The sequence below is a fragment of the Rutidosis leptorrhynchoides genome, chromosome 8 (genome assembly GCF_046630445.1).
Source record: "Rutidosis leptorrhynchoides isolate AG116_Rl617_1_P2 chromosome 8, CSIRO_AGI_Rlap_v1, whole genome shotgun sequence".
In the NCBI taxonomy this organism is placed as follows: Eukaryota; Viridiplantae; Streptophyta; class Magnoliopsida; order Asterales; family Asteraceae; genus Rutidosis; species Rutidosis leptorrhynchoides.
In genome coordinates, this window is record NC_092340.1 from 368,821,502 (window position 1) to 368,844,544 (window position 23,043).

At 36.1% G+C, this 23,043-nt stretch overlaps 4 protein-coding genes across 9 annotated transcripts; 3 read left to right on the forward strand and 1 right to left on the reverse strand.

Annotated features, from left to right (window-relative positions):
- The first annotated feature begins 268 nt into the window (after positions 1 to 268).
- On the forward strand, positions 269 to 4,285 carry LOC139862469 (uncharacterized). 5 transcript variants are annotated; one of them, XR_011764192.1, is made up of 6 exons: positions 269 to 425; positions 1,619 to 2,342; positions 3,321 to 3,640; positions 3,741 to 3,813; positions 3,928 to 4,073; positions 4,166 to 4,285. XR_011764192.1 is itself a non-coding variant. In XM_071851079.1 (6 exons), exons 2-6 carry the CDS (start codon positions 1,729 to 1,731, stop codon positions 3,983 to 3,985), a joined length of 1,035 nt encoding a protein of 344 aa, XP_071707180.1. In that variant the 5' UTR covers positions 269 to 425; positions 1,619 to 1,728; the 3' UTR covers positions 3,986 to 4,280. The 5 variants fall into 5 exon arrangements, 4 of the variants coding, with proteins under 4 accessions (XP_071707180.1, XP_071707176.1, XP_071707178.1 ...); XM_071851079.1 differs by having other exon boundaries at positions 1,619 to 2,155; positions 2,186 to 2,342; positions 3,928 to 4,280; XM_071851075.1 differs by having other exon boundaries at positions 3,928 to 4,280.
- Positions 4,286 to 5,330: 1,045 nt separating this feature from the next.
- On the forward strand, positions 5,331 to 7,096 carry LOC139862403 (pentatricopeptide repeat-containing protein At3g22670, mitochondrial). Its single transcript, XM_071851002.1, has one exon. It carries the CDS (start codon positions 5,337 to 5,339, stop codon positions 6,969 to 6,971), a length of 1,635 nt encoding a protein of 544 aa, XP_071707103.1. The 5' UTR covers positions 5,331 to 5,336; the 3' UTR covers positions 6,972 to 7,096.
- Positions 7,097 to 10,765: 3,669 nt separating this feature from the next.
- Positions 10,766 to 13,879, forward strand: LOC139862830 (ribosomal lysine N-methyltransferase 3). Its single transcript, XM_071851462.1, has 4 exons — positions 10,766 to 11,167; positions 11,269 to 11,465; positions 11,569 to 11,812; positions 13,026 to 13,879. The coding sequence occupies exons 1-4, from the start codon at positions 10,769 to 10,771 to the stop codon at positions 13,665 to 13,667; spliced, it is 1,482 nt and encodes a 493-aa protein (XP_071707563.1). The 5' UTR covers positions 10,766 to 10,768; the 3' UTR covers positions 13,668 to 13,879.
- Positions 13,880 to 15,631: 1,752 nt separating this feature from the next.
- Positions 15,632 to 18,539, reverse strand: LOC139861139 (protein RTF1 homolog). 2 transcript variants are annotated; one of them, XM_071849438.1, is made up of 2 exons: positions 18,356 to 18,539; positions 15,632 to 17,760 (listed from the first exon to the last, which is right to left on the reverse strand). In XM_071849438.1, exon 2 carries the CDS (start codon positions 17,728 to 17,730, stop codon positions 15,793 to 15,795), a length of 1,938 nt encoding a protein of 645 aa, XP_071705539.1. In that variant the 5' UTR covers positions 17,731 to 17,760; positions 18,356 to 18,539; the 3' UTR covers positions 15,632 to 15,792. The 2 variants fall into 2 exon arrangements, with proteins under 2 accessions (XP_071705539.1, XP_071705540.1); XM_071849439.1 differs by having other exon boundaries at positions 15,632 to 17,769.
- Between the last annotated feature and the right edge of the window lie 4,504 nt (positions 18,540 to 23,043).

Sequence of the window (23,043 nt, forward strand, 5' to 3'; positions counted from 1 at the left end):
TAACGCTGTGCTGAAACTTAGAACTAGTCTTATCAAACATGATTTTTGTTTTTGAGGTCAACTATATAGAAAATATATAAGGATCTAATGATCTTTTCGTTACCTAACATATAGTTTTACAAGAGAAATCGTAAAGATAATAGAAAACAACTCCGGAACTCCTAAACTTTGGGAGCAAGTAAAAATCTAAACTTTGGGAGCAAGTATAAACATAAGATAGCAATATCTAAAATAATTTTAACGCCAATTAACGGTGACCCTCATCAATATTTACCGTAGTCGTCTGACAGATGGCACAAATAAACCGAACGCCGTACAAACAAACACAAACAAAAAATCAACAAGAAACAAAACGGAATCGTTTGACCATCGGATTTGGGGAGACGACGATAAATCCACGGACCGAACACCATCAAATTCATCTGGTAGGTACCCTTCGTTTAAATAATTTAATTTCTCTAATCCACGATACAATTGCTAATTTATTAATTTGTTCAAGTCCGGTACAATAATTTGCATAATAGTTAGATTTTCGCTGGTGATTGACTATTTGATTTGATTATACGTGAATCTTGAAGCAATCATATGTTTAGGGTTTACTCTGGCCTTTAAAAAAATCAAATGTTTAGGGTTTACTCATCTAGGGCTCCATAGTCTTTTTTATTTTTAATTTATTTCCGTTAATCAGGTAAAGTTTGCGAATTTAGGAGTTTCTGATTTGCAGGTCAACCAACCTTCCAAAAGTTCCTAACTTTGAAAAACTATTGACATGAATTACCATAATAGCATAATAACTTCACTAAGCAGCGGGGTACGAATTGTAAAGTGAACCAGGGCGGAACTTAGTGTATCACAAAGGGGTATCCGCCCCACCTGGATTTAACGGAAAAAAAAATTTACACTAAAAAAAATAGATGATGATAAGACTGGCGTTTCTTGTTCGTGTTTCTTGCTTTTTGCACTTTTTTGATGACTAGGACATGTTTCTTTTTTGGTGGAGTAGCGGTGGTGTTTCTTTTTTGTGTTGGTTAGGAGTATTGTGATAGTGTGTAAAAATATAATTGGGTTAAGTATTAAAAAAGGATACAACTAATATTTTTAAATTAATAAAAAAATTAAAAAACAAGTAACATGGTGTTACTTCTACCGTTACTTTCTCCCAAACGCCAAAGAGACACCACAAAGTGCAGCCCCATTACCCCATATGTTGGCGTTTCTGTTGGTCCATGTAGGCAAGTAACCCCGTTACTTACACCCGTTACAAATAGCCTAAATGTAATTCCCTTTTTTTATTTTGTGAACAGAAACACCTGAAGAAACCTAAACTTTATTGCTTTTGTATAAGTCACATAGGAAAGGTTGTTTTAGATCCAAAACAAACTAAATCTTATGGTTAATATTCACAAGAAGCCATGTCATCTTTCACAAATTGAAGATCAATGAATATTAAAGGGTTAAATCAATCTAATTAATATTAATGTGCTTTTTTTTTTATAAGTTAAGGATTTTATGTAATAACAATACTTAATTTTCTTAGGCTTAATATCATGACCAAATGCTTACAATTTCTCTTTCCGAAAGTGTTAATATTTATGGGACTATCACTTTCATTCAACAGGGGTTGGTGTTCTGGGTCCTCAACATCGTTGTGCAATCACAAGCAAAAGAGATTGCAATATTCTGGTATATAATAAGTGCTTGTGTTAAGTTATTTCGAGCTACTTGAAGATGTCTATAAGGAGGGTCAAAACATCTGGATGGGCTGCATTTGACCCTAACAAATTACATAATCATGTCACCAATAAGGAAACGCACGACGACCCATTCCCACCTTTCTCTAACATTACTAGAAGCCCATTACATCAGTGCGAAAATCGTTCAAGAAATGGCAATCTCGTTGGTAAATCTTTCTCCTCCGTTTTAGCTCACTCCCCAAGTGAACTAATTATAATACCAAACGAGGATACTAATCGTGGCGTATTAATGGAAAAGGATGTCTCTCGACTTTATCAGAAGCTCGAGGAGCTACATCCGTGGGCTAACAATAACGTAGTAGAAGATATAATGGCAGCTGTAGATAATGATATTGACAAAGCTTCGAGTCTACTAAAAGAGATGGCACCGAAGGGTAGCTTGCGGGAAACAAAGTCCATAGAAAATGTCGATGTGGTTTCTTCAGATTTACAAAATGTTGAACTGTTGGATGGCCATAATAGTTTGATTCTTGATCATAATGTTTTGCCTGGGTTTTTATTGGATTTGAGTATGATACCAGTTGAACCTGAATTGGAATATGATGACGTGTACGTAGCTCATCGAAAAGAGGCAATCAAATATATGAGGTATGTTTTCAATTACTGAGCGATTTAGGATTGTGTACAACTTTTTTTTTTTTTAATTGTATCTAATATTATTAGCAAGGTTGTAAAACTCGCTACTCGGGGGGTACTGGGTAATTCGGATTGGACTTTTCATACATTTAAATAATAAGTTTCAAAATATACGTGTAAATATAGAAGAAAACCATAAACATGAAATTTAACATAAAATATACGTGTAAATATAGAAGAAAACCATAAACGTGAAGAATGTTAACGTTTTCTTTTTTCATGTTTTGTGAAGTAAAATTTAGCTCGATTTAGAGTTTAGGGTTTAGGGTTTAGGGTTTAGGGTTTAGGGTTAGGGGTTAGGGGTTAGGGTTTGGTGTTTTAGGTTTAGTCCCTAAACCTTAAACCCTAAACTCTAAACCATTCGTGTTAAAAACTCAATCTAAATTCTAAATCTAAACCCTAAATTTCTAAACCCTAATATCTAAACCCTAATATCTAAAACCTCGACATACGCTCTAAAAACACGATAATTGTTATATATTACTTCTTCGAGCGTTTTCCCGCCAAAATAAAAACATTTATCACAAAGTGTCTTTATTAAATGTTCATATTTTCATCCAATCTATAATGTTCGTGAACAAAGTTTTTTCAAAAAACGAAAAATAAAAAAAAGTTTTTGCTTCCCCCCGATTGGTTACTTCCCCCTTGATCCTACCACATTGTCTAAAAACATAATTATAATTGTTCATGTGCTCAAAAACTCTAATATGCTAGTTTAAATTTATATTAAAATGTTGACCAATTTTGACTTTGACCGACTTTGACCAACAAATCCAAATTTGACCCATTAACCGATTAATTAAACGGATTTTGGAAAATCGGATCCGTTTGTTCATAATAAAAAGGAGTAATCGGGGTTTTTTACAACAATGATTATATATTAGTCAAGTATTTAAGGATTAATGTTGCATCGTTTGTGTGTGTGATCAGGTTAGCCTCCCGGCACTCAAAAGCAGCAACAGAGGCCTATTTCAGAAGTGATCATGCAGCTGCACAAGAATTATCTCTCAAGGCTCGAGAAGAATGGAGTAACGCCGAAAAGCTTAATGCTAAAGCAGCCAAGGAAATCTTAGCCATTCGCAACTGTGAAAATGATGATTGGAAGTTGGACTTGCATGGTTTACATGCTTCTGAAGCCGTACAAGTTTTAGCACAACATTTACTGAAGATAGAGTCAACAAAACCCTATAAACTCAAGAATTCGGTTAAACACCCGCTACCTAGGCCAAGATTGTTACAAGTCATTACAGGTTAGTTACAACACTGATTATGGTTGCCATATATATCTGTATTTCTTTGTATGAGGTTATGGAATGAAGTGGTTATTGATGTATTTTTGTGATTGTGTAGGGATAGGTAATCATAGCCGCCAAGGAGAAGCTTCACTTCCTGTAGCAATAAAAAACTTTCTTACTGAAAAACGGTGCGCCAATTAATTATTTTTTTTTTATTATATATGTAAGTAGGAGGCTATAATAGATTGATCATAACTATCACTTTATATGTGACTGAGAGCATATATAGATACTGAATACAGGTATGATTACTCTGAGCCAAGGGACGGGGTTCTAAAAGTTAAACCTAAATTTCGTTAACTGTCAACTGCTCTATCAAATTCATAGTAGCCTACAATGTCATGCTGACTCTACAGAGTCAAATGGGGACTGTTTATAACTCTACTAGGTATTCATTTTAGTTTATTTATTTTAAATTTAGTAAATATGTTGTAATTATATAATTATAATAAGCACTGTAAACATTATTTGGTGCAACAGGTGTAAATATCTTCTTCTTTTTCGAGTCTTAAACGTCAGTTCATAGTTTGCCATGGATTAGATTGCGTCTCTGATAATTCATGAGACAGAATGCTGTAATTTTAAGAATATTGCAAGGTGCTTTTTGATTATTTGATTTTTATTGTACTCCGTAATTATTATTGGACAAAATTGCTACAATAGGTCCCGTGTTTTTACATTTTTTCTTACATAGTCACTCTGAATTATAACTTGTATTATTAGTCATTAAATTCGTGTTTTGGTTCCAAATATATCCCTTTAACCTTAACGACACTAAGTTCGTTAAGTTCTACACATGTGACCCTCACGTGCTTAAAAATAAACCACCTACATAAAGCTTATAAGAAACGTGCATAAAATTACAACCTAAAGGCAGTAAGGCTAAAATAACCAAAACCAAAACAAGTCATACGACCACACACTAAAACAATTGCGTAACGGGACCAAACGGCCTAAAGATCTGAACAACCAACAAAAAAACATCATATCCGGACAACATAAATTAAACACGATAACAGATACACCAAGAGCACACTGCGAACAAAGCCGACAACAATCAAGAATACACTACAAACAAAGCCGATAACAACCAAGAGCACACGAAAACAATAAATTTCTCAACGCTAAAATTCTTCATCTCTTCCTTGTGTATCTTTCGGGCCCTGGGCTTTTTTTTGTTTTTGTTCAGACTCTCGAGTTAATCAATTTTCCTTCTACTCAAAAATCTTTGAAGTCATTCGTAGGCCCCTATAAAAATTTAACATATTTCCTCCATGAAAACCACCAATGTCGCTAGTTTGATGCACCACCAGAGAACCGACTTTGTTACGGCAGTCCAAAACCAAACCACCAAGGCCAACTACATCAGTACACGCGAGCCCGAAAATAACCGAATGGGCTTTTAAGCCCAAAATAACATCCAAATCACCATCAGGCTCAACAACCGAAGGCTCTACCAAGGGTTCAATATTGAATGGGCCTTCAACCAAGGGGTCATTGTGGGCTAATTGGACACCAAGTGGGCCTTCTGACATATGCCACAAACTCTATATGTATACACCACCGCCGACTACCACCGCCGCCGTCATCACCACCATCTCCATTTTCATCTTTTCTACATAAAGGTACGAACATACAATATACACCACAAATGATTACCTTGAAACCAAAAACCTCAAAATTAAACAGAGTTTTTACTTTATTTCGCAACTCATTTTCCGCCTCCTTAATTGAATCCCCAAAACCCGATGATAATACTAATCCAATAACCCTAACTGAATCTCCTGAACTTCCAATTTGGGTTAAAATTTCACAAAACGTCACTAAATCACCAGACGATGATTTCGTACTCCCTTCGTTATCTTACTGGATTGAAAATTACAAACAAAACGACACCAAACAGTATGATCAAGTAATCGAAAACTCCGAAGATGACGTAAAGAAGAATTTAACTAAAATTCTTTCGAAACATTTTGAATCAGTTGAGTCTGTAACACACGCGTTAAACGAATATAATGTTACTCCATCTGAACAAATTCTTGCTCAAATAATGAAACGATATGATAACAACTGGAAATCAGCTTACGGTCTTTTTGTTTGGGCTGAATTGCGCGTTGGTTACACGTTTTCGCAAGAAATGTATGATTTGTTGGTTGATTGTTTGGGGAAATCAAAAAAGTTTGATCTGATGTGGCAAGTGGTTAACCAAATGAATCAAAATGAACAAACTCGTGTAACGATTAATACCATTTCTAAAGTTATTAGAAGGCTTGCTAAAGCTGGATTACATGAAGAAGCAATTGATGCGTTTAGAAGGATTCGGGAATTTGGGATCGAAAAGGATGTTTTTGCTTTGAATGTGTTGATTGATTCGTTAGTGAAAGAAAAGAACGTTGAACGTGCGAATGATGTGTTTCATGAATATAAGGATGAAATATGTTTGAATTCTAGTACTTTCAATGCTTTAATTCACGGTTGGGCTAAATGTCGAAAAGTTGATAGGGCTTTGAGTATCATTGAAGAGATGAAGGAGTATGGGATTTGTCCGGATGTTGTTACGTATACGAGTATAATCGAAGCTTATTGTAGCGAAAAAGATTTCCGAAAGGTTGATGAACTCATTGAGGAAATGGAACGAAAAGGATGTCCCCCGAATATTGTTACATATACTATCGTAATGCACGCGCGTGGGAAGGTGAAGGAGATTGATGAAGCGTTAAAGGTTTATGAGAAAATAAAGGCGAGTGGTTGTGTGCCGGATACATCGTTTTATAGTTCGTTGATCTATATTTTATCGAAAGCCGGTAGGATGAAGGACGCACGTGAAGTGTTTGATGAAATGCCTGAACAAGGGATTAAACGTGATACACAAACGTTTAACACTATGATAACTAGTGTTTGTAGCAATGGTCAAGAAGAGGATGCGCTTAAGCTGTTACGTGAAATGGAAATGGATGGTGTGAAACCGGATTTTGATACGTATGCACCGTTGTTGAAGATGTGTTTGAAGTTAAAAAGAATGAAGGTTGTTTCGTTTTTGTTGAGTCATATGTTGGATAACAACGTTAGCGTAGGGATGGGGACATATAGTCTTTTGGTTCGTGGGTTGTGTAAGAACGGGAAACTTAAACACGCCTGTGTTGTTTTGGAAGATGCGATTATGAAAGGCTTCGTGCCTTATGATACGATGTTTAAGTTGCTGGAAACTGAGCTCGAAAAACAGGGTATGACAACAGAGAAAAAGAGGATTCAGGAATTAAGACCCAAAAATATGGGTTCGATATAGCGCATCCAAATGCTAGTTACCCATTCTAATATTGTGTCTCATCACTTTGTTGTATGTTGTAATTTCAGACAGATATAACCTAGGTAATTTTTATTATGATGTGAGGTTATATTATCTGTTTTTTTATTCGGAGGAGCTTATTTTTAATTTATGTTTGTATACGGAGTAATATTTTTCTGATGTTATAGGATCAACAACACGGTCTTCTATTTTTTAGTATGCTCTGCAGGTACTCCCTGAAAAAACTGGTGCTGATGAATTTTTTCAGTCATGAGAATTATAAGCTTGATTATGATTGGTATTTTTCTTCATTATGTTGTACAGTATTAATTTAATATTAGAGCAATCATATGGACCTGAATAATCAGGATCGGAACCCTCTTATGAAGTATAACAACAAGTAACCCTTTTTTCAAATAATAGTCACCGTATTGTAGGATTAGTGTTTGCATTTAGAACATGTATACAAATATGCCGAGTTATATGAACAGTGGTAGAAATTGGAATTTTCCATCCATCTCTTATTATGACAAAGTAGCTATTCGTTTCAAGGTGAAGAAGTAATTTATGCCAATCAATGAACTGTTGGATGGCTATAATAGTTTGATTATCGCCTGGTTTTTTATGGATTTGAGTATGATACCCATTGAACCTGAATGGGAAGATGATGACGTGTACCTAGCTCATCAAAAAGAGGCAATTAGATCTGTGAGGTATGATTTCAATTACTGAGCGATTTAAGATTGTTTACAACTCTATTTTCTGTAGCTAATATTATTATGGGGAGTACTCGGGTTGGGACTTTGGACGACAAGTCGGAGATTAATCAGATTGGACTTTTAATACTAGTAAATAATAAATTCAAAATTATATGTGTAAATATAGAAAGGAAAAAAAACCATAAACGTGAACTGTAACATAATTGTCTAAAAACATAAACATAGTCGTTCATTTGCCTAAAAAGTTTAATCATAGTTGTATTTTTAATAAAATGTTTGACCAATTTTGACTTTGACCAACAAATTTAATTTTGACCCATTAACCGACGTTGACCAATTAATTAAACAAATTGAATTGGTCTGTTCTTAAAAAGGAGTAATCAGGCTTTTTAACAAGAGTATTAGTAGTCGAGTATACAAGGATTATTATTATTGATGTTGCATCGTTTGTGTGTGAATAGGTTAGCCTCCCGGCACTCAAAAGCGGGCGTATTTAATAAGAGATCATGCAGCTGCACAAGAATCATCTCTGAAGGCTCAATAAGAATGGAGTAAAGCTGAAAAGCTTAATGCTAAAGCAGCCAAGGAAATCTTAGCCATTCGAAACTGTGAAAACGATGATTGGAAGTTGGACTTGCATGGTTTACATGCCTGCTGAAGCGGTACGAGTTTAGCAGAACATTTATTGAGGATAGAGTCTCAGGTTTCGAGGACTTGTACAACGAAACCAAATAAACTCAAGGATTTTGTGTGTCAAGAAATAGAGAAGTCAGATAAACAACCGCTAGCTAGGCCAAGGTTGTTAGAAGTCATTACAGGTTATAAGCAACTCTTTCGACATTAGATGGATGGACTTGATGATGATCACAGTTCACCTATAGCTAGTTGGCTACAACCATGTTGGCACCAAGGCTGGTCTGGTTTCTCAAGTGCCTCACCTAGATTTAGGGTTGACTTTCTCCATGAAAAGATGAACATTTGATTATTGTCGTTTGCCGATCCAAAGTTGAGCTACAAGTTGTCCTTTCGACACACAATTTTTTCCCTTCTGATTTGCGCTTGATTGGAACGCCAAATTGTCTCCTACAACATACGTTAATGTTGCTCTTTAAATTTAGTGTTTCAAGTATCTCCTGAGCATCTTTGATCAGTGTTAAAAATACTGGACGATTCTTTAGGCAAGGAAAGATGATTGGCCCCAAACATAGCATAACTACTTGCTATTGTTGTTTTGGAAACGTCATCACTTTCAGTTGACCACTGTTCTGTGCCTTAAAACTTAAAAGTGACGATTGCTAGTATTAAATTACATTTGACTTCATCTAACGGCTACCGTTAACACAATAGCTAAATTTATAACTTCTTGTTGATGCATCTTCGATATTTGAAGTAAGGTGAAGTATTTTAACAAGAAAAGAATAAAAAAAAAAAGTTTAAGAATGAATATAATTGTTAAATTACTCCTAGTTACTTGTTATCATTTTTTTACCATCATATTTTGATATCTTCACTAAACACCATTAATTACCGTATTTTATTTCAGCTCAAAGAAAATAACCATCGGATGCTTATATAGATAACATAGATGACCAATGGCGGAGACAAGGGGGGACATGGTGGTGCTCAGCCACCCTCTACGACTAAAGTTTAACTATTATTATTCTATAATATTAGTACAAGTTATATTAGTTTGAGTGATTTAATGTTAGAAAAATACTCTGTAATTTGAAGAAAATACTCTGTAATTGTTATGCTTTTTGTTTCTTTTATTCAGTAACATACAATATTTATCGGTGCTATTTTTCAAAAGATGTGACCATATTCCTTTATTATAAGTTACGATATATAAATAATTCAAGCCCCCTTTATCTTGACTTTCTGGCTTCGCCTCTGTAGATGACTTGAATTACGATGACACAATTCAAAACTTGTTTATGGACCATCAAGATGGAAGAGATGGTGACTCATCAACATTAGGTGAGAAAATATGTTCGCGGAGGCTTTCGCGGCATTCGATGTTATGATGACACGTTTGGCCGGGGAGAGCGCACCTGGAGATGGATCCGCTAATGTGTTATCTTACAAAATTGAATTCGGTCCGGAAAAAATTCTTTGAAAGAGATGGTTAATCGAAAATTGAAAAGGGCGGGGTCCTCGAGGTTGATTGTCATGGTCCGTCTTGTTTTTATTCGGTTGGTTTCGCTCCATATATTTTCGTCTACTTTTCAGTTTCTTGTTTGGTTAATATGTTTTGTAGAAATTTTTATCGGAATGTTAGGGACGCTTGCTTATAGATAGTTTTCTGTCTAGATGGTTGCTTTTTAGGCGCGAGTTTCCACGTTTTCCCCTAGTTCTTTTGTACTCTCAGTTGAGGGGGTTTTCCACCTACCTCGTTTCTATATCTATATGATACGAGTATTCGTTTTTTCGGTAAAAAAGAAATTACCATATTGACATTTAAATTTCTTTATTTTTAATACAAAATTATAATGAAAAATAAGATATACTGAGTAAGAAAATATACTATGACGGCCTACCCAAACTAGGGATAAAATGGGCGAGAAAAAACCAGTGGCTCGCTAGTACCCGATCTGGGATGGGCGGGCAAAATTATTAAATTTTACCCGCGGGCACGGGTAAAAATTTATACCCGTCAACGGTTCACGGGCGGATCACGGTTTTATACTACCCGTCGCGGGTAAAACCCGATCCGCCAATCCAAGAGACAATTTTTAATTTATCCACGAATTTACACATACAATTATTAAATAAAAACAATTTTACTTGTAATGGAATAACAATTATATATAATATTACATATATTATGTCATTTACAGATATAATTTATAATTAATAAAATTATTTTTAACTGACTTGTGAAATTTTATTACTAAACTAGTGACCCGCGATATTTTTCATTAGTAAATATTTTTACTAGCTAAAAGTAATGGGTCTCAGGGAGAAAAAAAAAGTCCTCGAGCGGGTAGCGGGTATATAGAATCCGTGGCCATCGCCATCCCTAACCCAAACTACTCCATCCTAAACATACACTTAACAAAACATCCAAAACCGCCACGGATGAGCACCACAATGAGCCGTCGCATGAGATCATTCAAACGATGGATGAACGACCACTCAATCCACTACACCACCGCACTGGACTTCATAATCCAACAACACGACCAACAAGTATACGTAAAAACATCATCCGATTTACACTCAGGTGACATAATTGCAACAATCCCAAAACAGAGTTGTCTTACCGTTAAATCTTCCGGCGGTTGTGATTTAATTGAAGAATTTGGTCTTGAAGGATATATGGCACTTTCAGTTGCTATTATGTATGAAAAAAGTTTAAAGGAAGCCTCTAATTGGTTTGGGTATTTTCAAATAATGCCTGATAGAAATGATGACGTACCTTTACTTTGGTCTGTTGATGAAATTGATCAGTTATTGTTAGGCACTGAGCTTCATAAGGTTAGGTCCTAATAATCAATGACTGTTATTATTCTTTTAATTATGAAATTGAGCAATTTACATTAGTAGACTAATTAACTTTGTATAATATATGTAGACAGACGGTTAAAGAAGACAAAGCTCTTGTATACGAGGACTGGAAAGCGTGCATTTTGCCGTTTGTGGAGTCGGCTTCTGTACAACTTAATCCTGACGATTTTAGTGTCGAAAAATACTTTGCTGCAAAAAGTTTGATCTCTTCACGTTCATTTCAGATAGATGATTATTATGGATTCGGGATGGTTCCTTTGGCTGACTTGTAACTAGTGTTTATTTATTTTATTTTTTTTTCATAATTATTGTAATAAGCACCAATATGTGATGTTTATGATGCTTACTGGGTCAATTTTTGATGTACCCAGATTTAATCACAAGACAGATGCTGAGGACGTGCATTTTACGTCTGTATCTTCTCATTCTGATTCTGAAAGCGATAGTGATGTAAACGTGGAAAATGAGATTGATGCTGATAAACTCGAAGATCATAATGAATCAAATGTTGACTCACCAAAAAGTGAGTTTAGTGTTGATGATGATGATGCATCTTCTTCGACTAGTGAAATTTTGGAAATGATTATGGTGAGGGATGTTAAAGCTGGAGCTGAGGTTAGTAATTATGTCACGCTTGAAATTAATTTTTGAAAATATTATATCCGTGTAATGCTAGGCTTAGGGTGCGTTTGACAAAACAGAATGATTAAGTACCGAATGGCTCATAATCTGAATGATTCAAAGATTTCGAATGAACTTGATTCCTGAAAATCATGTAGAATGAACCTGTTTGTAAATTTACCTTAGTAACCTTGTACGTGAATGGAAAAAACCTATTAATCTAAGGGATGGCAATGGGCGGAAAAAAACCCGTGACCCGCGGGTACCCGTGATGTGCTGATATTTATGAAAAAATGTACCCGCGGGCACGGGTCGTGTAAAATCTTGTACCCGTTGGCGGGCCGCGGGTAAAACCCCACCCGTGAATCCGTAATGCCCGTTTGAGCTACCCGCGGGTATACCCGTTTGCCCGCATAAAGTTACTCAATTATATATTATAAATTTAAAATTTTTAATGTATTTTTATAATTATTTGCGGGTAAAACCCGCCGGTAGTGGGTATCCGTGAATAAAAATTAGTTAAAAACTTAAAATGCACATATTATAAACCACCCGCGGGTCGCGGACAGAAAAGTTTACCTGTTGGCGGGTAAACTGGTACCCGCGGGTAAAGAAAAATCTTGGCGGGCGGGTCGCGGGTACTAAGGATCCGGGCGCGTCACCCGCGGGTGCCATCCCTAATATAGTTGTTTGATAAGTGTTCTTGATATAATATAAAGAGGATGTGTCATAAAATTTGGATGCTTAATGGTTAAGAGAGTATTTCAACTCTGAATGGTTCGGCAACTTATGTCATTCAGATGTTAGAAACAAACACGCTCACGCAATATGCTGAATGGTTTAGCATTTAGCGTCGAACCATTTAATTAATATAAACAAACGCACCCTTACTTGCCAGTATTTGGTGAAACATCTACGATATGTGCTCTATACTGAAGATTATTCGTTAACTAATCGTTAAGTGGACTTGTTAATAGTTCAGGATTCATGCCCTCTAACTTTTTTACTACATTATGGAAATTTTCAACCAATTTACCACTAGTCATTCTTAAATGGGTCAAATAAAAAGTTATCAAATACGGGAGGTGGTCAAACGTCAGGTCAAGAGGCTGAAATTTTGTCAGTGTTTAATAATAATGTGTACAACCCCCTAAATCGTCTTAGTTTAATATTAAAACATGTTATTGTGATAATTACCTCTTGTTAGGTCTTTAACACGTATGGATCAATGGGTAATGCTGCATTGCTTCACAGATACGGATTTACAGAGCCAGATAATCCTTATGATATTGTGAATATAGATCTAGAGTTAGTCCAACAATGGAGTTCTTCTGTTTATACGTCTCGACACACTAGGAGTCGTCTTTCTTTATGGAAACGATTGTATCACTCTGAATTTCCAAACCAAGACATCGATTATTTTGAAATATCATATGATGGTGAACCAGAAGTTGAGTTGCTTAAATTGATTTTCATAATTTCCTTACCCGAAAAGGCTTACAACGAGTTTGATAAATCGAAAGCTGTGTCTGTTTCGAAGAAAGAGAGAATCATGTTGGGTGAGATTACTGAAACCAACAAGAAACTTTTGCTGACGGAATGTGTTGGAGGTGCGTTGTTGTTGCTAGCAGACATCAGGGACAGATGTTATGGTTCGAGGTCTATGGAGGATGATGTTGAAGCACTAAAAAAGTGTCCTGTTACAGATAAGAAGATGTACCATTCATTGGTGTTGAGCATCAGTGAGAGGAGGATTTTGGAGAAGCTTAGGATATGGGCGTCTTCACGTAGAAGGTTGCTCAATGTTTGTAACGGATCTACCATAAGGAAGAAGGTACCAAAAAGATGATGTAAACTGATATCGATATTGGCCCATAGTTGTTGCTAGCTTCTACTGATTTAGCAGTTATAATTGATTGATTTTCCTGATTCGGCTGTTTTCTATGTTCGAACGTAAACTTGTTCCCGTTGAATCCCTTAATTTTAAGCACTTTGTGGCCGTGTTGTGTAGTGTTGATATTTGTGTACCTGAGGTGATGTAAACCATGCCCATAAATTTTTGTTATCTTAAAATTTTGGCTTTGATTTGTTACATGAGAACTGTATTAAGTGAAGCCTTTATTTTTTAAGTATATTATTTCGACGTTTAGATTAATCTGTTAATTTATGGAAAGAAATGATTTTAGGACTCTGTTCAAATATCAAACTGAGTGATCAAGTTATATAAAGTGTAGCTTCTTTGTTGAGTCCAGAATTTGAGACTCACTTGGCACTTAACCATGAACTATGATCCATGAGTTGGGGTACAATACGCCGTCTTTATAAATGCTTACGGTCTGGGTTGGGGTTGACGTGTTGGGTAAGATCTCAAGCGATCGATTCTGCCATGTTGCAAGACTGGTGATATGAAACTGAAACATGCCATTATTCTCCAACCGTAAAATGCTGCTAGTGTTTTCTTATCCTTAGGTGCATTTGCATTAGGAAATGTTTGATGAATTGGATTTTCAATTTATTTATTTTTTATTTCGAAAAAAGATGAAAGTTTTATTATAAAATTCATAACAACAATCAGCGAGCCTCGGAACACAAAACAAGCAAACCTAACCAAGCTACCTAAATTGTCTCGTTTCTATTTTATTGCATTATGTTATGTGATACTTATTAGGTTATTTGTTACGGTGACTTTAATGTGAGTATAGATGCACAAACCGGATAAAAAACCGGATTCGGACAAAAAAAAACCGGATTTTTTTGTCCGGATTTTTCGGAACCGGTTCCGGATCCGGTTCCGGTTCTCGGCGTCGGATTTTTTTCGGATTTTTTTCCGGAACCGGTTCTTTTTCGGATCTCGATCGGATTTTTTCGGATTTTTCTTGGACTAGGATTCGATTTTGCGAATTATATTTTTACCGGTTCTATTTTTTTTAACGTTTGACAACAATAATATAATGAAGTTTGATCTTGTATCCTATCTACCCCATCCAAATAATCTTTCAAACATACACATACTTTCACAGCTTGGGGGGTAAGTCTTGACCTTCTTTCCGATATAATTCGACCACTCAAAGAAAATGCCGATTCGGAAGCTACGGTTGAAGCTTGAACGGTAAATAAGTCACGAGCCATAATGCTTAATATTGGATATGTGTCTTGTTTTGTTTCCCACCATTTTAAAATGTCAAGGTTGTTAAATTGTTCTTCACTCATGTTTAGTGCAAAGTTTGCTATCTTATAATTTCCCAACTCGCTTGTGGGTGCCGATGTTCGTGCGCGTTTGGAAGCGTCTTCACGTACCAAGTTAAAAAGACTTATTTTGAGGTCTAGGCTCCTTCGAGAAGATGATCCGGGTTGGTCAACAATTGGGTTTGATTGTCGACCATATTTTGTTGCATAAATACCAAACATATTTTGAGAAAACTCAAAAAACTGCAAAAAAAAAGGCTGAAACTGCAAAAAAAAAAAAAAAACGGCTAGTTTTTTGAAAAACCGGATCGGATCCGGATCCGGATCGGACAAAATCCGGTTTATATCCGGAAAAAATCCGGTTTTCTTGAAAAACTGGATCCGGGTGGAACCGGATCGGATCTCGGATCCGGATCCGGTTTTTGCTGTGTCCGGTTTTGCTAGGATCCGGTTCCGGATCGGGTCACCGGATCGGATCTGGATCCGGTTTTTTTCCCCATCTATAAATGTGAGTGGTTTAGGGATTTTTTTTTAGGTAGAAAAACTGTGACGTGACAATTTGTGAGATGAATGAGTGTAATGGTGAGAGTTGTAAGATTGTGTGTAATGAAAATGGGCAAAGAATCATATATATGATCCCACAGTCAACTATTGATAGACCAATAACACGACCATTACATAAATATAAGTTCAGACGCAACATTTTGTTACCCATAACAGTTATTCAAAAGGGAAATACAAACCTAAATTAAAAGATGGACCATTATAGTGTCTTCCATTACCACAATTCAAAGCAGACCTCTTCTTCTCTTATAGTCACTTACAGACAGGGTCAACGCATGTCTCCTTCCATCATTCTCCGGGACCTTGACCCCAACCGTCGCCTCTATCCTCTGTTTCCGAGCCATAAACCCAGCCTGGACTCCATGGGGCCCACCAAACTTCTGAAGTGCAGCCAGTGAAATAGGCAGGTCAAAATCATGCAACATAGTTGACTCTGTCCCATGATCCACAGGTGCACTTGTATCCACCAACTTCCCTGCATCAGCAGCAGCTTCCAATGCAGCCACCGTAGCCACAAGGCCCGCTTTCCCACCTTCAGGATGGGCTTCAGCAGCTTGGGCTTGGGCTTCAGCAGCTTGGGCCTCACCGGGCTTTGAAACATAGTAATTCCTTGACCGGGTCCATCTCCTTGAAAACGGGTCGTAACCCGCTTCACCAGCTTTAAGACCCGTATTCAAAGGCTTCACTTCAGATGCATTCTTAAAATTTTCAAATCGATTCTTCCTATTCATTTCTGCAAGTTTTATCGCCTTGTCGTCTTTCTTCTGAGTGTGGCGGGAATCTTCTAGTTCTTGGAGTTTCGCTTTAATCCTTTCGACTTCCACGTCATCATGCTTCATTTTAGCAACTTCCATGTCTTCTCTCAATCGATCTTTCTCGGCTGCTACATTTAAAGGTCTCCTTATGGTTGACTTTTTCTCCTGCAACATTTGTTTCACAGTTTCTGCAGAGTATACAAATGTATTGGTCTTGTCTATGGCTTCTCTCTTTTCCAATACCTCTTGTTTGCTAGGCATCCTACCACCGTGACGGTCAACCTCTCGGAGTAACTGGTCAAACTCTTCTTTAATTGGCGGCGAGTCCGAAATCATCGCCATCTGCCACCTGGCAGCAGTAGTTTCATTTCCCCAAACACAGTTCAGATACTTATGAGTCATCTTGTTTTCTAACTTGTATTGTCTGTCGGGGTCAGCAGCATCCACATTTCTGACCATACATAGTCTGTAAATCGGCCCTGACCTTGACTTCCCGATCCCGACCCTCACAAAACAACCAACAATCAAATCCTCGAAAAACGGCTCCATGAACCATTTAGCCAGTTTTGACCTTCTGATTGTAATCCCCTTCACATCCTCGTAAGTTAAGATTGTGGAGTCTTTAGAGATTTTATCATTGTCACCATCACCCTTTTCATCTGCTGAATCTTCTTCATCTTCGTCTTCATCTTCATCTTCACTACGACTTGGTGTCAACTCTGTAAAACCCCTTCGTTTGACTGCTGAGTCAGCATCTCTACGTTTCTTATGAGGCTCTGGATCTTGTTCACGTGCTCTTTTTCTGTCACGCAGCTTTGTCAATGCATCACTCTTTCCAGACGCCCGGTCAGCCGACCGAGCTGAAGACCGTATTGCTGACCGAGCTGAAGACCGTACTACACTCTGAGGTGGAGGGCTGTTGACTTTTCTTGTTGACTGAATTGACTTTTCTTTCTGCTTCTTTATATTGTTCTTCAGACCCTTATCGGTCCTCTTGTCTGCACGGTCAGACAGTATCATTTCTCTATCAAGCTCTGACATTTTTTCAAGCCTTTTTCTATCTTTGTCACCTTTATATAGATCACTTCCAACAGAGTCATTATCACTATCACCCTCACGATCATCATCACCATCATCTTCATCATCATCATCTTCATCTTCTTCACGACTACTGCTATGTTCATCATCTCGTTCTTCAGGGTCCACTCTTTTCTTCAAAGGAACTTGAGAAACATTAGGTTTCCTGCCACCATACCTACGACCATCATCTGAGTCATCATCTCTAGAATCACTTCCATCATCGGAATATGAACCCGCATGTCTCCTCCTAGATGCTGGTGAAGAATGCAGGTCTTTTTCAGTTCTACCTGCTGCTTTAAGAAGCATGACATTCAAATCCTCTTCCATGATACTCGGTTGATCCCAACACCAGCACTCCTACAGTAACTTGCACATATTTCAGAAATCTATTTTAACAATTACTACTAAATTTGAATCTCAAATATTAAATACTTACATATGTGTTAACATACCAATAATACATCATATTCAACAAGCTCTAAGCATATATTTTAAAATATCAAAAATACATCGTATTCTAACTAGGGCTTACAAAACAAATTGGAGACCCTGAATCAGAACAGACAAAAAATACAACTTAGGGTTCCATACATTCAGCTAATAAGTTTCAAATCATCAAAACCATTATCTAAGCAATATGATTTGTGTGCGAAAGAAAACAATTGCAATAACAGTGATGAAAAAGGAGAATGGAGAATATACCTTAACTAGGGCCAAACATATATGTTTTAATATCAATTCTAAATCTAATTATATACTATCTAGGGTTTTCAAAACAAAGTCGAAACCCTAAATCGGAACAGGAACAAAATCACGATACAGAGTTCCATACACACAGCTGATCAATCACCAAAATCATTAGTAAAACATACAATTAGGCCAAACTGCAATTATAACAATAGAAAACGGTACGAAAATCGGAAAATTAGGAAATTTAGGATTAGTGCGTTACCAAAGATCGAGATGTCTGTAGCCAGAAATAAAAATCAGAGAAGGTAGCAACGAATCTGTGTGAATGTTGTAGAAGAAACCTGCGTGTTGAGTTTAATTATAATTATCTGAAGATTATGGTCGTAAGAACTCAAAAGAGCTCTGCGCTCGTAAGGATATGTTATATCGCCAGGTTTTGGGTTACTATGTCTATTAAACAGGCTATGTATATGTATGGATTTAGTTAATCAGATTTCGATTTAATTTGTTTTTTTTTTTTTTTTTTTTTTTTTAAAGATGAAAAGAAAATACCACTTCTAACCGTGCGTATGTGATATCATAAGTAGCGGTTGCACTTTTTGAGTGATGATAGAGTGAATGTGAATAAAGGGGGCGTCGAGTGTTAAATTTTTTTATCCGTTTCCTGAGGAGACGACTACGGCGAACGTGCACTAAAATTTCGGGACGAAATTTTTCATAACAGGTGGGTAATGTAACAACCCGACTTTTTCAGTTACTATCGTTACTTGTCCGTTAAATATTTAACGGTGATTACTTAGACTCTATGTGTTTAATGGATTACTTGAATAAATATGTTATATTAATTTATGAACTTGTTTCGGATAACGAAATAACTAGAAAACGACACGATTAAGTTAATCGCCTAGAAAGCTTTTCAGTTTACGGAACTCAGAAAAACAATAAAATAATTATTTTTAATAATTATTGACTTTACGAAAAACTTATTTAATCTATTATTTATTTAGTAAATTAAACCCAGTGATTTCGTTTCAACGACTAGTTAACGTTCCGGAAATCCGGTACGGTTAACGGCACTCGAAACAGACCACGCGCGTATAAGGAAGTAAGCAAAACGAGCCCAGAACACCTCTTATGGGGCCATTCGGCCGAACCCACCCAAGGCACCCCTTATTTGACTTGTCTTGGTTAGTGGGTCAATAGTGTGTTAGTTTTAGGCCCTAACCCAACTTATAAATAGAAATTAAAACACTAGAACCCTCATTCTTACCCTAATTCAATTGACAGAGCCTCCCTCTCCCTCTCTTTGCTTTCGTCGACCACCACCACCATCGGAACACCTTCATCAACTTGAAATTAGAAGAAAGCTTAAGCATAAACGTTGTTCCTATCGCCGTTCTCTACGCGTACGTGCTAGCAATTCATGTTTTTAAGGTATAATTGAAAATCCTAATTTTTCTAGATCAGTTTTTTTTTATCAATTTCATAGTGTAATCAAGTCTAGTGCTCAATTAAATGCGATTAGAGTTGTCGTTTGTCGTTAAATTGCTCGATTGTTGTCGTTTGCATGTATCACGAATTTGTATGCCATGGATCTGATCAAATTGGTTTATATACTGATCTTGTATGTTATCTAGATGGATAGGTGTCTGATATTGCACATTTCTCATATATTTATCATGGTAATATCCGTCATTTTCAGTCCATTCGGATACGGTTTTAGTTAATATTCGCGATTATTATGTGGATTATGGTTTTGGAGCCGAGAAGTTTGTTATTACGCAGTTGGAGGTTTTTCGAGGTACATTTGACACCGTGATATTCTATGTGCCTGAATTTCCGAGTAATTTATGACCATTTAGGGTATTATTCGAGTTTTGATGCGTTCAAGTTGAAGGGAAAGTGATAATCAAAGTCACAGCTAGTCGGCGCTCCGCTCCAATATCTGGCGCTCCGCTCCACTAATCGGCGCTCCGCTCCGTATAACAGGATTTTCAAGCCGAGAGAAAATAAAAAGAAATAGACCGTTCCTTTGTTACGGAGCGCCGCGCCATCTTTCTGAGCGTCGCGCCGCGGCGCGGCCTGGTGACTTTTTTCGGGTATAAAAGCTAAATTACAACCCTAATTGGAAGAGCTTCACTTTGGGCGATTTAGGGCAGCTTCAAGGACGAAAAAGGGTGATTTTTGGGGAATTCCAAGGTCACCAATCTCATCCAATCGATCCATTAACGCGTTGCAATCCCACAAACATTGAAGATTCATCATCATCTTTGGTTGATTCTTTCCTCAAACTTATGAATTCCCAATTGATTTTTATTTTATCTTTTAATATGGTTGTTGACTAATTTCTTTATGTTCATCTAGACTAAATACATTGTTGGATGTAATTTTTATTATTGATTATTATATGTTTGATGATTGATAGCTTGAACACTTGAGTATTCTTGTTGATACTTATTTTTGAATTGATTGATAATTGTGATTGTCTAATTGAAAGAGATTTCATTGGAGTCTATTGCAATTGTTCATAAAGTTCTGAGCTTTTAGTTGATTGATTGATGATTTGGTTGTCCAATTTAGTGACGTTTATTGGAGTCTATCATATTAAGTAAATTGATTAAACTGTTTTAGATTCTTGTGCATTTAACCGGAGACGGTATTGAATCATAGAAATAATTAGTTGAAGCAGGGATAGATTGTGTACAACGAGAGTTGACACGATTGATGATCTTAGGGAACACTAGGTCACGGTTTGGGTCTATCGGTCAGTCAATTTGATTAATCACATATTAGAGGTCTTAGGCTACAGGGAATTCTGTGTCGTGTAATCTAGTTTGAAGTGTTTACTCAATGGAATTCTTGGTGAACCGATTAGTTAATTTGCAAGCATTTGGCAATTGATCAGGGCATAATCTAGAAACATCAAACATTTCTGAAGAAAGTCTAGGTGAACATATTTTCATCTTATCGATATCACATCTATTTAAAAACGTTTTATTAATTGTCTTTAATTTATAACTCCTCTTGATTTGGCTAATTGTTAAATAGCCACCAACAATTATTCGTACTTTCCTTTATTTCATTTTCTGTTTAATTAATTACACTTAGTAATATAATCTTGAATTGCGCTTAATACTGTCCTTGGAACGATACTTGGATTTACCAACTTATATACTATTGTACGATCGGGTACACTGCCCCGTTAGTGTGTATTAATCTTTGAACCGGTATTTTCATTTATAAATTATAGACGCGATTTTACACATCAGTGTCGAAAAACTAATGAGTTTGGACTTTGATTTCGCTTGATTTCGTTATCGTATGCTCAAGTTATGTGCAATCGGAGTTTTGACTAGGTTATGCATGTAATCCGAATTTTCTGATTTATGTGCTTTGTGATTTTGCTATTGAAATGTGTACCATTGTATTCCTTGTGAAAAATCATGCATGTTGGACTTAAGATTCGCGTCAAAAGCTTTTGTAATGCTCTCGGTGTGTCAAAACAAAGATTCGTGTTTCCTAGTGAGCTGAATCTGTTTTCAAAGTCACGAAAAATGACATAACATGGATTATAAGATGTTTGAGACTTTGATCTTCTGGAATATGATAATTTATATGGTCCTTAGTGTATTTCATATGTATGTTAACTTCTGAAAACGTGAATTGCCATGAGTTATAAGCGTGACCAAACGATATGCCTGATTGAAGTCTAAAACTGAATGGTCTGTAGCAGTGTTATAAAAAACCTGATTACTCGCCGGTTAATCTCCGATTAATCATTTATAAGAGCAATCCGTTCTGATTTTCAATAATCCGTTTAATTAAATGGTCAACGTCAATTGATGGGTCAAAACCGAATTTGGTAACCAAAATCGGTCAAAGTAAAAAATGGTTAAGATTTTAACATGAATTTAAACTAAAACTCTATAGTTTTGGAGCAAAATGAATAATTTTAGACAATTATGTTAAAGTTTATACTATATATATATATATATATATATATATATATATATATATATATATATATATATATATATATAATATATATATATATACATATATATATATACATATATATATATATATATATATATATATATATATATATATATATATATATATATATATATATATATATATATATATATATATATATATATATATATATATTTATATATTTTATATTTACGCATATAATTTTTAAAATAAAATATTTAAATGTATACATTACAATTCGATTAATCTCCGAATTGCCGATTAATCTCCGAATTGCCGATTAATCTTTCCAAAGTCCCGACCGATTAATCTCCGAATAGCGAATTTTGCAACCTTGGTCTGTAGTGTTTGGCTAATCTGTACAAATTGGCTAAATGAATGTCTTTGATTATTTTATCACTAAAACTTTGAAGTCTTTGGAGTAAGCTCCAATTGGCCGTTCGTCAAAATCTATTTTCGATATTAAATGAGAAATTTTCTAAAACTGACGCACATGCAGAAACTGATTTGGTAAACCGTAATTAGACCCTTTCTGAAACCCGACTTGTAGACATCGTATGAGGCCCTGGCTGGACTTTTTGGAATCGATTTTGAGTCTAGTTATGACCTGGATTTTGCCATATTTTCATGAATTATGTGCTAAGAGTTGTACCCGATGTTTTCTATGATGCGCGTATTTTAAGGACATGCGATAAACTGCGAATGTGCAAATTGTTGAACCATGAGCTATAACATGTTACTTGACTTAGGTTTGACATGTTGACCATGATTTCATGACCTACTGAGACGTTTGACTTTAGTTGACCACTTAGACCGAGTTGACTTTTGGTTTGACTTTAGTTGAGTTTTGTTGACTTGCTTGGACTAGTTGACTTTTACTTGCATATTGAGTCAGTCTGAGCACCAGGACTATGCGTACACTATGGGTTGACATAGTGTGACCTATGTATCTAC

What these genes read in the sequence shown, in the direction of transcription:
- LOC139862469 (XM_071851075.1), top strand. Translation starts at nt 1,729, where the DNA reads ATGTCTATAAGGAGGGTCAAAACATCTGGATGGGCTGCATTTGACCCT. An exon ending in ATTGTTACAAGTCATTACAG is followed by an intron (nt 3,641 to 3,740) that starts GTTAGTTACAAC and finishes GTGATTGTGTAG; the next exon opens with GGATAGGTAATCATAGCCGC. An exon ending in AACTTTCTTACTGAAAAACG is followed by an intron (nt 3,814 to 3,927) that starts GTGCGCCAATTA and finishes TACTGAATACAG; the next exon opens with GTATGATTACTCTGAGCCAA.
- LOC139862403 (XM_071851002.1), top strand. Translation starts at nt 5,337, where the DNA reads ATGATTACCTTGAAACCAAAAACCTCAAAATTAAACAGAGTTTTTACT.
- LOC139862830 (XM_071851462.1), top strand. Translation starts at nt 10,769, where the DNA reads ATGAGCACCACAATGAGCCGTCGCATGAGATCATTCAAACGATGGATG. An exon ending in TAGGCACTGAGCTTCATAAG is followed by an intron (nt 11,168 to 11,268) that starts GTTAGGTCCTAA and finishes ATATGTAGACAG; the next exon opens with ACGGTTAAAGAAGACAAAGC. An exon ending in ATGTTAAAGCTGGAGCTGAG is followed by an intron (nt 11,813 to 13,025) that starts GTTAGTAATTAT and finishes ACCTCTTGTTAG; the next exon opens with GTCTTTAACACGTATGGATC.
- LOC139861139 (XM_071849438.1), bottom strand. Translation starts at nt 17,730, where the DNA reads ATGGAAGAGGATTTGAATGTCATGCTTCTTAAAGCAGCAGGTAGAACT.